The following is a 15,883-nucleotide window of genomic DNA, read 5'->3' as shown; positions in this document are numbered from 1 at the left end:
CTCAGAAGGGAGTTTTAATGAAACAAATGACTTTCTTTAGTTCCCAACCATGAGGCCAGGAAAGATGTACTGAAACCCAATGAAATCCTGTCAATGAATGATCACCAACTGGTATTTTTGCAAGCAATGTAATATAATGATTTGTTCAGTTATAAACATAGTTACATTACCTGATCCTTTTCTGTATGATCTTTTACAAATTTTTTTTAAATTACAGGGATTTATGTATGTCCATAAGTATAGCCCTGGGTAGAGGACAGAAAGAATATTCCCTTAAAAAGGAAGAAAATAGGTATGGATGAGACCCACCCTTACAGAAAGGAGACTGTTCTTATCTTCAATCCAAAACAAATCCCCAATAGATTAATGGCATAAATAATTTATAAATGTTCAGACACTTTTCAAAATTCATGCAAAATAACAAAGCTGATGAGTTCATTAGACCAATTTTTACCAACTATATGTAAAAAGACTTTCATTGAGACGGCTTGCGTGCCCTTGTCAAGCGGTGCAGACCTACGGCAAAGCGGAGCCCTAGGAAATTTGTACCATTCTCACCCTCGTGGTGCAGTGAAGGAAGCTTAGGCTAATAGAGCCCCTCCTCCGCAGGTGCAGGCCTGGTGTACTCTTCTGTCTGGTCAGAGTGAAAGAGAACAATGCAGAGGGACTCTGGCCCACTAGTACCTTTACATTGGATTGGCTTTGGCTATGCAGCGCTGGTTGCTTCTGGTGGGATCATTGGCTATGCAAAAGCAGGTAGTGTCCCATCACTGGCTGCTGGGCTGCTTTTTGGTAGTTTAGCAGGCCTGGGTGCTTATCAGCTGTCTCAGGATCCGAGGAACATCTGGGTATTTCTAGCTACATCTGGAACGTTAGCTGGCATTATGGGAATGAGATTCTACCACTCTGGAAAATTTATGCCTGCGGGCTTAATCGCTGGTGCCAGTTTGCTGATGGTCGCCAAACTTGGAATTAGTGTGTTGAATAGACCCCATCAATAGTAGTCATGTCCCGCTTGGACTCATGAAGAATTTAAAAACTTCCACTATTTTTAGTGTATTAAGAGAAACAAGTGCAGCATTTTCACATATTCTGACATTTTACTTAACAAAACAGAACAAAAATAACATTGAACTTTCCAGAAGAAATCAGTCATTATCATTACAGCCTTAAAGAGGTGGGTGGTATGTAACCCATGAGCTTCTTATATATTTTCATACAGTTTGATTCTTGTACGTGATGTTCTCTCTTCTTTCTGTATCTATGGGTAAAGTCTCAAGGGGTAAAATGTTAGGTATCAACATTGAGGGCCTTGAAACCCCATGCCCTACTCAGAACAGTGTGAAAAAAGTCTCTTAGGAACTTTAGGATTTTTCTTTGGCTTATCCTAGAGCACAGACCTACTTTGAAATTATGTCAAATGAAATATATAAATAAAGTTTACTGTAAGTAAAAAAAAAAAAAGACTTTCATTGAAATAAATAAATGTTTCTTTTAACTTAAATTCAACATTTCTTACTAATTTTTTTAGATTATTTATTTACTTATTTGATAGAGGGAAAGAGAGAGCACAAGCAGGAGTGGCAGGCAGAGAGAGAGAGAGAAGCAGACTCTCTGCTGAGCAGGGAGGCTGATGCGGGGCTCGATCTCAGTCATGACCTGAGCCAAAGGCAGATGCTTAACCAACTGAGCCACCCAGGTGCCCCAAAATTCAACATTTCTATTTCTTTAAAGATTTTTATTTATTTATTTGCCGGGGGGGTGGACAGAGAGAGAGCACAAGCAGGGGGAGAGGCAGGCAGAGGGAGAAGTAGGCTCCGGATGAGAAAGGAGCCTGATGTGGGACTCATCCCAGGTCCCTGGGATCATGACCTGAGCAGAAGGCAGATGCTTAGCAGACTGAGCCACCCAGGTGTCCCTCAACATTTCTAAATCCACACTCCCAATCCTCTCATGCCTTAGATTCTTTACCAGATAAATCTATCTTCTATTATCAGAAAGAGGATAAAATACTAAATTCCATTTAATTTTCTTAGAATTTCTAATGTCAAATAAGTAAAATAAAAACTGATTTATAAGCAAACGTAAGAAAGAAAAGCAGGGAAAAAAATCTCCAAGGAGACAAACATGCATCAGGTTAAGGAAAGCAAAAGAATTTTTAAAAATTAGGTAAAATATACAGAAACTATAATATTTCAGTTAGCTCTACTGGAATCCTCTTTTCACTGGGTAGTTTGAGTTACAATGATTTTTGAAGAAATTGATTCTAATAATTTCCCATAAAATTGTTCACAAGTCTGATTCTTTTTCACAAAATCAAGAATGTGTGGGTCTCTAGATTTTTCTGAAATAGAAAGACTTAAAATATAAAAAGTACTTAAAATCATTACTATATGTGGATATAATGTCTTCACTACCCCACATCAAATCACCCATGCATTCTTTTTATTATTAATATCACCATCATTATTATAACTCCAAAACAGTAATTTAGTCTACCTTTGCTAATGAAGTCAGATTATAACATGCTAAAAAATAATTCTTTATCTAAGAAATGGAAAGGTCTGCTCTGCTAAAGTCCCACTCCAAGAATACAAGGACATGCAAGTTTGCTGAGCTGAAGGAAAAGACAGATCGTCATTCTGGAAAAAAGCTGGAAGATGGTCCCAAGTTCTTGAAATCTGGTGATGCTGCCATCATTGATATGGTTCCTGGCAAGCTTATGTGTGTTGACAGCTTCGCTGACTATCCTCTGGGCCGTTTTTGCTGTTCATGATATGAGACAGACGGTTGCTGTGGGTGTCATCAAAGCAGTAGACAAGAAGGCAGCTGGAACTGGCAAGTTCACCAAGTCTGCCCAGAAAGCTAAGAAGGCTAAATAAATATTATCCCCAGTCTTATCAGTGGTGGAAGAACAATCTCAGAACTGTTTGTGTCAATTGGCCATTTAAGTTAATAGTAAAAAACTGGTTAATGATAACAATACATCATAAAACCTTCAGAAGGAAAGGAGAATGTTTTGTGGACCATTTGGTTTTTGTATGTGTGTGGCAGTTTTATTAGTTTTTAAAATCAGCACTTTTTAATGGAAACAACTTGACCAAAAATCTGTCACAGAATTTTGAGATCCATTAAAACAAAAGTTTAATGAGAAAAAAAAAAGAATACCTGGTCATTACCTCTATCATTTGGCAGGAGAAGAAGCAGGTAGGGCAGAATCAAATAATTTACCCATTTAACAGAGATCAATAAACTACGACCCACAGAGTCAGGATTTCAAAAACACTTATTGTGGGGGGGTTTTCCCCCTCTTTGGCTTCCCAGCTAAGCATGTTTTATACATTTTTAAATGGTTACATCTTAGATGGTTACATACGTACCTATATCATGGTCTCAATTCTGTCTCTTGGCCTGCAAAGCCTAAAATACTATAACTACCTTGCCCTTAGAAAAAGTTTGTCAACCCTTGATCTAGAATATTCTGACTATCAGCATTCCCAAAAAGAAAAACCACTACTCTGGACACAGCCAAAGGTTTAGGAGCTTACAGCTAAGAGAAGCTACTAGCAATTATCTTTCACCATGTAGAAATTCAAACGGCACAGAAAATTCCAGCAAGCAAGATTAAACTCACTCTAGACATAAGAAACACTTTTTACAAACAAAAGATACAAATGAGCTAGAGGTGTTTTTTTTTTTTCTGTACCTATATGACCACAAGTCAAAACTGTTAGGAAACATATCATATAAAATCTTGATAGCTAGTTATATAAGTAGGTATTTATATATTTAATTGGCATGCTTACTATATATATTTCTAGATTTTTCTGGAAAGAGGTTGTATCAGTCCTGAGAAAGGTGGGAATAAACATGGGGTTGGAGAAAGACACACTAAAGATAAAGAATAAACTAGAAAGAAAAGATTACCTAATCTATTTCTAAAGGCCTATTTTTAATGGCTTCATGGGCTTCTTTTTTGCAGTTTAAGTCCCTCCTCATTATTGAGTTTCTGCAGGCACAATTATGCTGGTATTTATCAGCACCCTATCAACTAGACAACTGTTAGCATGAAAAGAGCTAAAATGTCTAGGAAGGCTATGGTTGTATCAGCATATTTACTTCTGGAAATAGAGAGACTCCTAAAAGCATAAATTATCTTTCCTGCTTATAACAACATCTGATATCTTTAGTGGAAATACCATGTATGTGTACTTCCTAATAAGATGAATACCTCCCTATTTGAAATAATAGATAGATCTTCATGCAGACATACTTACACATACACACTAGGCAATACAGTGTGATTTTTTTCAGATCGTATACTTTCTGAAGTACTTCTATTATATATATACTAATCTCATTCAAAATATAATTTTTATTTGTAATATAATACTTTTTCATTGTTCAATGAAGAGCTGAAAAGGCAATTCATTTAAGCTCAATTTTAATATGGTCACAGAACTTACCATCAAAAAGACACAGTCATAGTCATTGTCATAGTCATCACTAAGGGGCCTGTGAGCAAGCCAGGTCAAAAGTCCATCACATTCCTTTTGTATAACCAGTGAAGTAAAAACTGGATCATCACAAAAGATGTATGTATGTAATACATATATATATTATTAACTCTATTAACTCTAACCTATTTCTCTAACAGTCCCATCAGTATTAAGTATTTATGAAACTATATATAGGTGGAGTATTTTTTTTTAAAGATTTTTTTTTTTATTTATTTGACAGAGAGAGAGAGAGCGAGAGCAGGAACACAAGCAGGGGGAGTGGGAGAGGGAGAAGCAGGCTTCCTGCAGAGCAGGGAGCCCGATGTGGGGTTCGATCCCAGGACCTTGGGAGCACGACCTGAGCCGAAGGCAGACGCTTAACGACTGAGCCACCCAGGCGCCCCTAGGTGGAGTATTTTTATTATAAGTTGGAAACTATACAGACTTTTACCTGGTAATGTTCAAATCATATTGATATATTAGATATTATATTCACTTCAATATATTATATATTATAGTCACATTATTCTATCTAATTTGTTCTATCCAGATATGATATAATACACAGACATTCTGATGAGACATTCATTCCACAAGTTTAGAGTTTACAGCACTGAATTCGGCACTTTGTTAACTCTATCTCTTAAGAAAAGGCAAATCCTTCATCATGTCTCCAATAAACTTAACTATAGCAGACATCATGGAATAAAACCCAAATCAGGCATCTTTTCCAAGAAGATTTCTGAAAACAAATATAAAATTAAATTGAGAGGAAATACACAACTATCCTATAAGAATTTTGAATGTTATTTTCAAATCTCACAAACAATATTTCACATGAATTTGATTCATGTTCACCAAGTTAGCTCTTCCCAATGATGTATTACTTACACCAAAAATTTTGGAGCAAGGCAGAATATAAGGAAATAGTATAAAGCCATACAGATAGGTATGTAGATGGTAGCAAATGGATCAACAGATAGACAGAAAAACACATAGGTTTTTCACTTCTAAATGCTTATTGTTTTTATTATTTCCTATGTCAAGTAAAGAAATAATAGCACTTGAAAAGAGTTGCTCAGAAGTGACCCATACACAGCCTCCAACAAAGTAAAATGACAAAATAAATAGTAAAAATTAATAATCAAATTGCTTCATCCATCATAGAATAATCTTCAGGGCCTCTTTGAATTTTTAGTTTCACATTTCCTATATATGGCTTACATGCTGAATATGATAATGGACTAATGGATTTTTTCTACATATCAAAATTACAAAGAAAAATTATAATCTTTCTCCTCCCTCATTCCTAAAATTCTGGACAATACCCTGTTCTATCAACACATCTAAAATTTCCACTTGCTTTTCTCTTACATCTCTGACATTCCTTTGGACCATTTACTTCCCTCTGAATTACAATCTATACAAATACGTTTAATGAGGGGGTGATGCTCATTAACTCAGTTATTGTGTGTCTGAAAATATCTATATTATCTCATCTTCTTAAATCGGACTTTTTCTGAGTACACTATCTGCCAATAACTGACTTTTGTTTCATTACTTAAAAAACATGACTTCATTATCTTCTTGCTTCTATTGTTGCTGTTAGGTCAACTAACAGTCTAACTTTTATTCCTTTATAGTAAATGTTTTCTGATTCTTTGAAGAACTTTATGTTTTGCTGCTGTTGCACAATGATGTGTCTTATTATATGTTTGTATGTTTGCATATTTAATGTGAGATTGACTAAGCATCTTGAATTCAAATATTCATGTCTTCCATTAATTCGAAAAAACTTTCAGTCATTATCTTTTTGAATATTGCTTACCCCAATACTGCCTCTATCTTCTGCTTCTGAAACTCCAATCAGACATGTGACTGACTCTAGGTATCCAAAGACTTAGGGATATTAGAATGTTAGAACTGATTTATCACATAAGATCTGCTCACCCTCCCATGAGGATGCAGAGGACACAACTTTCATCCCAACTGAGAAATAAAATTGTGAGGGGAGCCCCAGGTATTTTATAGCTACAGTTATTCTTGTCTGTAGGTCAGAAGTTACAATGGAAAATGCTTACTGGAGCTAGAATCCCTAAATGGAATGAGGATAATTGTATCCTGGATGGAAGGGGCTTATTGGCAGCATTTAATCCCCACAGACAAGGTAGTCATGGGTACCAAAACAGACAGTGGAGTCAAAGCAGTAATCTGAATAGTCTTATTCACAGAAACCTATGACATAGCTAGTTGATCATGGTGTTCCTGAAAAAGATGAGCAGTCTACTAAATTCTAAATTGATCTATGTAAGTTTCACCAGTTTCAGGATGCAACTTGGAACAGACTCAGCAACTGGCAGAATACCCCCCATTGGTTCCCTGACCTGTGGAATGAAGGCTATTATGAAGTCACTAAAAATGCCTATACTTAGAAAAACTGTAAACCAAAAACAATACCACATTCCGACAGAGATTGCAGAGATGAGTGCCACCATCAAAGACTTGAAAGATGCAGGGTGGTGATTTTCATCTCATTCCCATTCAGCTTGACTATTTTGCCTATACAGAAAACAGATGGATTTTGAAGATTAATACTGCCTTATCATAAATTCATTCACGTGGTGACTTTGAATGCAGCTGCTGTTCCAGATGTGGCTTCACTACTTAAAGTAGTACATCCTTTGGTAACTTAATATGCACCTATTGAGCTGGCAAGTGATTTTTTTCTCAATCCTGTTAATAAAGACCACCAAAAGCAGTTTGCTTTCAGCTGGCAAAGCAGCAATACTCCTTCACTATCCTACCTCAGGGGTATATCAACCCTCCAGTTCTATGCCATAATTTACTCCCTAAGGAATTTGATCACTTCTCTTCTACAAGACTTCATACTGGTCCATTACATTGATGCTATTATGCAGACTGGACCTAATGAGTAAGAGGTAGAAACTATTTGACATATTGATAAGCTGTTTGCATGTCAAGAGTGGGAGATAAATCCAACAAAAATCTAGGGACTTTCCATCTCAGTGAAATTTCTATGTGTCCAGAGATGCAGGGGTTATCAAGATGTCCTTTCTAAGACGAAAGGTAAGTTGTTGCATCTAGCCTCTGCTACAACCCAAAAAGAGGCACAGTGCCTACTGAGCCTCTTTGGATTTGGGAGGCCACATATTTTTCATTTATGTGTGCTACAATGGTTCATTTATCAGGTGACCTGCAAAGCTGCTAGCTCTGATTGGGGTCCAGAATAAGAAAAGGCTCTGAAACATGTCCAAACTGCTATGCAAGCTGTTCTAACACTGAGACCATATGGTTCAATAGATCTGATGGCACGTGAAATATCAATGGGAGATACAGACGCTGTTTAAAGCCTTCAGCAGGTCTCTACAGGTAAATCACAGCACAGAACCTTAATATTTTGGAAGAAAGATTTGCTACTACACCTTACTAAAGATTAAGTACTTAACTATGGGCCACCAAGCTACCATACAACTTGTGTTTCCCATCATGAACTAGCTGACCTGTGAAGCCACAAAATTGAGCATGCACAGCAGCACTTCATCAAACTGAAGAGGTATATACAAGATTAAGCTACAAAAGGACCTGAGGGTACAAGTAAAATACATTAAAAATTGGCTGAAATGGCCGCTACGAAAGCCCCTACTCCTGTTACATTGACTTCTCCCTCCCGGCCTGCAACAATGACCACATGGGACATTCCCTACAACCAGTTGGCTGAGGAAGACAGAAATCAGGTTTGGTTTAGAAATGGTCCTGCACAGTAAGCAGGCACTACCTGAAAGTGAACAGCTATAGCACCAAAGCCCCTTTCTGAAACATTCCTGAACGATAGTGGTGAAGGGGCATTCTCCCATCTGGCAAAACTCTGAGCAGTACACCTGGTTGTTCATTATGCTTAGAAAGAAAAATGGCTAAGAGGTACAAATCTATAATAAGATTTTGGCCAAATGGCCAGGGAATTTAAAAGGAATATGATTAGATAATTGAAGGTCTGTGGAAAAGGTATCTGGCCAGGCCTCTGCAAATGAACAAAAAACATGAAGATATTTGTGTCTCCTGTGAGTGTTCACCAACAGGTGACCTCAGCAGAGGAGGATTTTAAAAATCAGGTAGATAGAATGACCCATTTGCGGATCCCAGTCAGCCTCTTTCTTTTGCTACTTCTGTCATTGCCCGTTGAGCTCATTAACAACAGTGATGGCGGTTATATATAAACTCAGCAACACGGACTTCTACTAACCACAGCCACTTGGCTATAGCCACTGCTAAACGCCCTGTCTTCCAAAAGGAGAGACCAACACTGTGTCTCTGAAATGACATCGTTCCCTGATGGCAGGTAGCTGACTACACTGAACTGCTTCCATCATGGAAGTGGAAATTCTGTTCTCACTGGAATAGACACTTACTCTGGATATAGATTTACATTCCCTGCATATAAAGCTTTTTCCAAAACTACCATCCTTGGACCTACAAAATTTCTTATCCACCATTCTGGTATTTGACAGCATTGCTTCTGATCAAGGAACTCACTTTGCAGCAAATGAAGTGCAGCAATAAACCCATACTCATGGAATTCATTGGTCTTACTGTGTTCTCCATCATCCTGAGGCAGTTGGTTCAATAAAATGGTCAAATAGTCTTTTAAAACTCAGCTACAGCACCAGCTAGGTAACAATACCCTTCAAGTCTAGGGCAACGTTCTGCAGGAAGCTGTATATGCTCCAAATCAATGTCCAATATATGGTACTATTCTCCCATAAACAGGATTCACAAATTTAGAGTTGAAGGAGTGGAAAGAGAATAGCTCCACTAACTATTATCCCTAGTGATCCCCTAGCAAAACTTTTGCTTCCTATTTTGGCAGCCCTGTGCTCTGTTTGTCTAGAGGTTTTAGTTCCAAAGGGAGGAATACTTCTACCAGGAGAGACACAATGATTCCATTGACCTTGAAATTAAGACTGCTATCCTGCCACTTTGGGTTCCTTATACCTCTGAATTAACTGACAAAGGAGGAATTTATTTTGCTGGGTGCTGCAACTGATCCTTATTACAAAGGAAAAATTGGACTGCTACTACACAATAGAGGTAATAAAGAGTATGTCTGGAATATAAGAAATCCCTTAGAGTATCTCTTAATGCTACCATGCCATGTGATTAAAGTCAGTGGAAAACTCAAGACAGGTCTCTAATAATCCAAGCCCTTCGGGAATAAAGGTTTGGATTACCCCATGTTGTAGATTGACTTGTGTTCTCCAAAAAGACCTGTTAAGTCCTAACCCCCAGTACTTGTGAACATAATGTTATTTTGAAATAGGGTCTTTGCAGATATAATCAAGTTAAGATGAGGTCAATCTGGATTAGAGTGGCCCTAATCCAATGAGTATTGTCCTTTTAAGGAGTGAGAAGTTTGAACACAGACACACAGGAGTGATGCATCTATAGACCAAGAAAAGCCAAGGATGCTAGCAATAACCAGAAGCTAAGAGAAAGGTATAGAACAGTTTTTACTTTAGAGACTTCAGAAGGAACCAAACCTGCAGGTGCTTTGGTTTCAGACTTTTTCCTCCAGAACTGTAGAAAATAAACTCCTCTTGATTTAAGCCACCAAGTCTGTGGTATTTTGTTATAGTAGCCCTAGGAAACTAATACCTCCCACTGGGGCAAAGAATCTTAACCAGCTAAAGCACCTGCTGTGGCCAAAGGGAACATGGATTAGGTAGTGGAAGAAGGTAGTCATAAATATCAGCTATAATCATGTAACCAGTTACAGAAATGAGGAGTGTATAGTTATAAGTATTTCTTCCATATTTTGTTATGAATATGTATATATTAAGAAAATATATTTTTTTATTTTCTTATTGGTCTACATATGCTGTATTAATAATTATTAACTTTGTATCACAGTATTAAATTGTAGGATATCAAAGCAGAAGAGTAAAAATCCATTTACTACTATTAAACTTATTTCCATTTCTAAACCTACCTATAATAGGTTCCATAAAAAAAGATGGAAAATATTGAATGAAGTCACTTTGAGAATTAAAATTAAAAAACTAAGACAAAACAATAGGAATTATTAATGTTAATCAACTCCTTAAAAAACTTTTTGTTTTTTTTTTTTTTTAAAGATTTTATTTATTTGACAGAGAGAGAGACACAGCGAGAGAGGGAACACAAGCAGAGGGAGTGGGAGAGGGAGAAGCAGGCTTCCCGTGGAGCGGGGAGCCCGATGCGGGACTCGATCCCAGGACCCTGGGATCATGACCTGAGCTGAAAGCAGTCGCTTAACCAACTGAGCCACCCAGGCGCCCAAAACTTTTTGTTTCTGTCTATGCTTTGTATAATATATCCATAAAGTCTGAGAATATCAGATTCTTGCCCCAATGAAAGCATAAACTAGACTCCCATTCCCCAGGAACGTATGATTAAGAAGTTACAAAAGGACTGTTGATCATTCAGGCCTTCTTCTGAAACTATCAGAAAATATAGGTAATGCAAATAAAATCTATTAGCTAAAAAAAAAATATATATATATATATATATAGGTAATGCTTTCCCAAGAATGATTTCCAGTCTAGTGATAAGCATCTAAAAAATCCTGAACACCAATGTTAGTATTGTGTTGAAGATGGAGAATTAAAGCAGTTCTCAATGAAAGTTCAGGAAAATCAAAATATGCACAATCTCCTGTGGTGAGGAAAATAAGTACATTATTTTGAAATCATCATTTAGTGGTTAATTTTGTTAGTTGGAGAACAAGGGGATATAGGATCAAACCAAATGTGGCTCAATTGTTTTGCTCTGAATTCTAGATAAGGTCTAGGCTTCAATCCTTAAATATCAGTTCACAAGTTTATGTCATAGGTCAAAACTCGGACTTAAATCAAGTGTCTTCTATATTTAAGCAGGCACATACTACTTAGAGTACCCATCAATTTCACTTCTCACTTTCCAATTCTTTTACTCTCCAAATTCAAAAGATGATAAAAGTAGCAAGTGGATGAATATATTTTATTACAATTGGGAAGCTTTCTTTTCTGCATCAATGAGAACATTGCTTACACCTTCAAATAATGTTAAAACAAACCAATTGAAAAAAAAATCCTATAAATAAAAATTGAACAAATATACACCAGAATTTTTTTTTTTTTTTAAGTAAGCTCTATGCCCAGTGTGGGGCTTGAACTCACAACCCTGAGATCAAGAGTCACATGCTTTCCCAACTGAGCCAACCAGGCGTCCCTACACCAGAATTCTTAAGAATAAAATAACAGTTGCTTCTGGGGAGTAGGATAGGAGAAATTCTGTATTTGGATTGAGATTTGCTAAAACTAGAATCCATTCAACTTGTAATTTTAAAAAGCTATATATATATTACCTGACTGGGGATATTTAACATAAAACAAATAACAAGAAGCCTAGTACCTCAGTTGAATTTTCCATTCTACTGAGCTGTAAATGAAACTCCTGCTGAGTTTTAAAGTCTAAAGTGCCTCCTAGAATTTAAGGGTAGGTGGCTAGAGAGCAAAAAGGCTATCGATAAAATTTCCCTCCTTTCTCATATTCCCGGAGGCTCTCAAAATAAACATCCATCATAACAAATAAAATTATATATGTTAATGTATATAATACATATGTATTATATACAATATATGTAAACACTGATGCATACCTATTATTTCCAAAATAACAAAACTAAAATATCACATTCTTTAAGATTTTTTTTTTTAAGTAATCTTTACACCCAACATGGGACTTGAACTTAAAACCACAAGATCAAGTCACATGCTCTACTGACTGAGCTAGCCAGATGCCCCAAAATACCACATTCTAAATCTTTATAATGAAACCAAATATTAGCATATTCTTTAAAAAAAATAATTTTAGCTATCAACCACTTTGACTTAATGACACTTCCAGAACATGTTATCCAAGAACTGGACAATACATAATCTTTTCAAGAATACATGGTACATGGGGCACCTGCATGGCTCAGTCAGACTCTTGATCTCAGCTCAAGTCTTAATCTCAGGGTCGTGAGTTCAAGCCCCACATTGGGCACCACACTCGGAATGGAGCTTACTTAAAAAAAAAAAAAAGATGGTACATTCACCAAAACATGCCATATATTGGGTCATTAAAAAATCCTAATATTTTTCCGAAGATTTTATTTATTTATTTATTTATTTATTTATTTATTTATTTATTTTAAAGAAAGAGAGTGTGTGTGCACAGAAGTGGGGGTGGGGACAGAGAGGGAGGGAGGGAGAGGGAAAGAATCTCAAGCAGACTCTGCTGAGCACAGAGCCCAATGTGGGGCTCAATCCCATTACCCTGAGATCATGACCTGAGCTGAAACCAAGAGTCAGGCGTTTAACTGACAGAGCCACCCAGGCACCCCCATAAGTCCTAATATTTTTAAATAACTGAAATTTTACAGAAATATTTTTTCTGCCCACAATGGAATTACATTAGATATAATAACAATAACATACCTAGAAAAAAAGTATAAATTAAAATAACACACTTCTAAATAATTCATTGTCAAAGAAAAATCACAAGAGATATTACAAAATATTTCTAATTAAATAGTAAAGAAAAAAACAATAGGTGCAAATTTGTGGTGTGCAGCTAAAGCAATGCTTAGAAAGAAATTTTAAATATTCATAATAGAAAAGAAGACAGGTTTTGACTTAAGTTTCCAATCTAATACGGTAGGGGGAAAAAAGAGTAAAGAAACTCCAACAGAAAGAAATAATAAAGGTAAGAGAGGAAATCAATAAAACTTTTCAAAAACCAGACAAACAATAGAGAAAATAACAAAGGCAAAGCTGGGTCTTTGAAGACATCAACAAAATTAACAAACCTCTAAGTAAATAAATCAATAAGAAAGAAGTCACAAATTAGTAATACAAAGAATGATGGGGCACCTGGGTGGCTCAGTCGGTTAAGCATCTGCCTTCAGCTCAGGTCATGATCCCAGAGTCCTGGGATTGAGCCCCACATCGGGCTCCCTGCTCAGCGGGGAGCCTGCTTCTCCCTCTCCCTCTGCCCCCCCACCCCCGGCTCATGCTCTCTCTCTCTCTCAAATAAGTAAACAAAATCTTAAAAAAAAAAAAAAAAAGCTGAAAAAGGGAACATCACTAAAATCTTCAGACACTAAAAGGAAAGTATGACTATATTGTAGACCAATTCTGTGCCAAAATAATAGACAATTTAGATAAGATAAACAAATTTCTTGACATATGCAATTAGCAAAATGGACACAAGGTGAAAAAGAAAGTTTAAAGGGCCCTGAATCTATTAAAGAAATTGAATTTGTTATCAAAAATCTTCACACAAAGAAAATTCCAAACCCAGATGGATTCACAGGAAATTTTATCAAATTTATCTAAGGAGAAAATAATATCAATATTACAAAGACTCTTTAAGAAAACAGAAAAGGAGGAATGACTTCCCAATGTATTTTACTAGCTCAACATGATGCTGCTACCAAAACCAGACAAAGACACTATAAAAAAAGAAAATTACAGATCAATGTCCCTCATGAATATATATATTAAAAAAATATTAGGGGGCACCTGGGTGGCTCAGTTGGTTAAGCGACCAACTCTTGATTTTGGCTCAGGTCATGATCTCAGGGTTGTAAGATCGGGCCCCACATGAGGTAGGCATGGAGCCTGCTTAAGACTCTCTCTCTCCCTCTCCCTCTGTCCCTCCTTCGCCTCTAAAAAATATATATATACTAACAAAATATTAGGAACCCTATTATTAACAAATTAGGAAATCAAATCTTAAACCATTATAAAAAATTCATGAACATATATACATATTAATGTTAACAAAATATTAGGAATCCTAAAATTAACACAATATTAGGAAATCCAATTCAGCCACGTATTTAAAAAAAAAAAAGAATGTCATAACCAAGTAGGATTTTCTCAGGGATAAAAGGTTAAATCAATACTCAAAAATCAGTCAATGTAATTCACCAATTAAAAAAATAATAAAGGAAGAAAAACACAATAATTTCAGTACATGTAGAAAAATCATTTGAAAAAATTTAACACTTGTTTATGAAAAAACTCTCAGAAACCTAGCAATAGAAAAGGATTTCCTCGATCTGATAAATGATATCTACAAAATAACCACAGGTAACACAATACCTAATGGGGAAATAATGAATGCTTTCCCTTTAACGTCAAGAATGAAGGGGCGCCTGGGTGGCTCAGATGGTTGGGCGTCTGCCTTCAGCTCAGGTCACGATCCCGGCGTCCTGGGATTGAGCCCCACATGGGGCTCCCTGCTTGGCGGGGAGCCTGCTTCTCCCTCTCCCTCTAATGTTCCCCCTGCTTGTGTTCTCTCACCCTCTCTGTTAAATAAAATCATAAAAAAAAAAAAAAAAAAGAATGAAGCAAAGATGCCTACTCATTCTATATCAGCCTTTTGGAGGTGCCAGGCAGTGGAATAAGGTAAGAAAAAGGAATAAAAACATAAAATCAAAAAAGAAAAAATAAGAATATATTTGTTCACTGAAGACATGTAGAAAATCCTAAAGAATGTACAAATGAGTGACTAAAATTAATAAAATGGATTAACAAAATTGCAGATGAGGCTAATAAACAAAAATCAACTATATTTCTATATATTAACAGCAAAAAAAGGAAAAATATTTTTAGAAATTTAACAGATAATAACATCAAGAACATTATTTATAATACATTTAACCAAAGATGTGCAAGACCTCCATCTCTCAAAACAATGAGGAAAATGAGAGAAGATCTAATAAATGGAGATGTATAACTTGTTCATGAATTGAGAGGCTCTATATTGATCTAAGATTTAATGAATATCAATTATAATCCCATCAAACTTTCTTAAAAAGAGAAACTGGCATTTGATTCTAAAATTCATGTGAAAGTACACAGATATTAAAATAGCCACACCTGAACAAAGGAGTATAAAACTGATCTCAAAACTTAGTATAAAGTTACATTGATTAGGACATTGTAGTACTAGTAAAAATGTAATATCAAATCTTTTGTTGAAACAGAGTAGGGAGGCCAGAAATGTAGCTATTTGATTTTTGACAAAGAAACCAAAGAAATCCACTGAAGGGAGAACAGTGGTTCCAGTTGATGCTGGAATAGCTCAACCTCAATCTCTAACTGAAACCACATTCAAAAAAAAAAAAATTAATTCGAAATATATCACAGATTCAAATGCAAAGCTAAAACTATATATTTCTAGAACCAAATATAAAAAATATCGTTATGATTAGGAAATAGGCAATGATTTCTTAAGCAGGATACAGGAGCAATAACTATTAAAGAATGCCAAATCAGATTTCATCAAAATAAAGA

The 15,883-nt window shown here is 36.0% G+C and overlaps 1 protein-coding gene across 1 annotated transcript; it reads left to right on the top strand.

Annotated features, from left to right (window-relative positions):
* Positions 1–613: 613 nt before the first annotated feature.
* Positions 614–1,124, top strand: LOC118022407 (transmembrane protein 14C). Its single transcript, XM_035023186.1, has one exon. It carries the CDS (start codon positions 657–659, stop codon positions 999–1,001), a length of 345 nt encoding a protein of 114 aa, XP_034879077.1. The 5' UTR covers positions 614–656; the 3' UTR covers positions 1,002–1,124.
* The last annotated feature ends 14,759 nt before the right edge of the window (positions 1,125–15,883 follow it).

The sequence above is a fragment of the Mirounga leonina genome, unplaced genomic scaffold, assembly GCF_011800145.1.
Source record: "Mirounga leonina isolate KUSES-001 unplaced genomic scaffold, KU_Mleo_1.0 Mir_176, whole genome shotgun sequence".
Lineage (NCBI taxonomy): Eukaryota > Metazoa > Chordata > Mammalia > Carnivora > Phocidae > Mirounga > Mirounga leonina.
Note: the sequence above shows the minus strand (reverse complement) of the source record. Positions and strands in the feature narration are given on the sequence as shown.

Bases quoted from the DNA above. Each gene is read 5' to 3' on its own strand.
- LOC118022407 (XM_035023186.1), top strand. From the start codon at position 657: ATGCAGAGGGACTCTGGCCCACTAGTACCTTTACATTGGATTGGCTTT.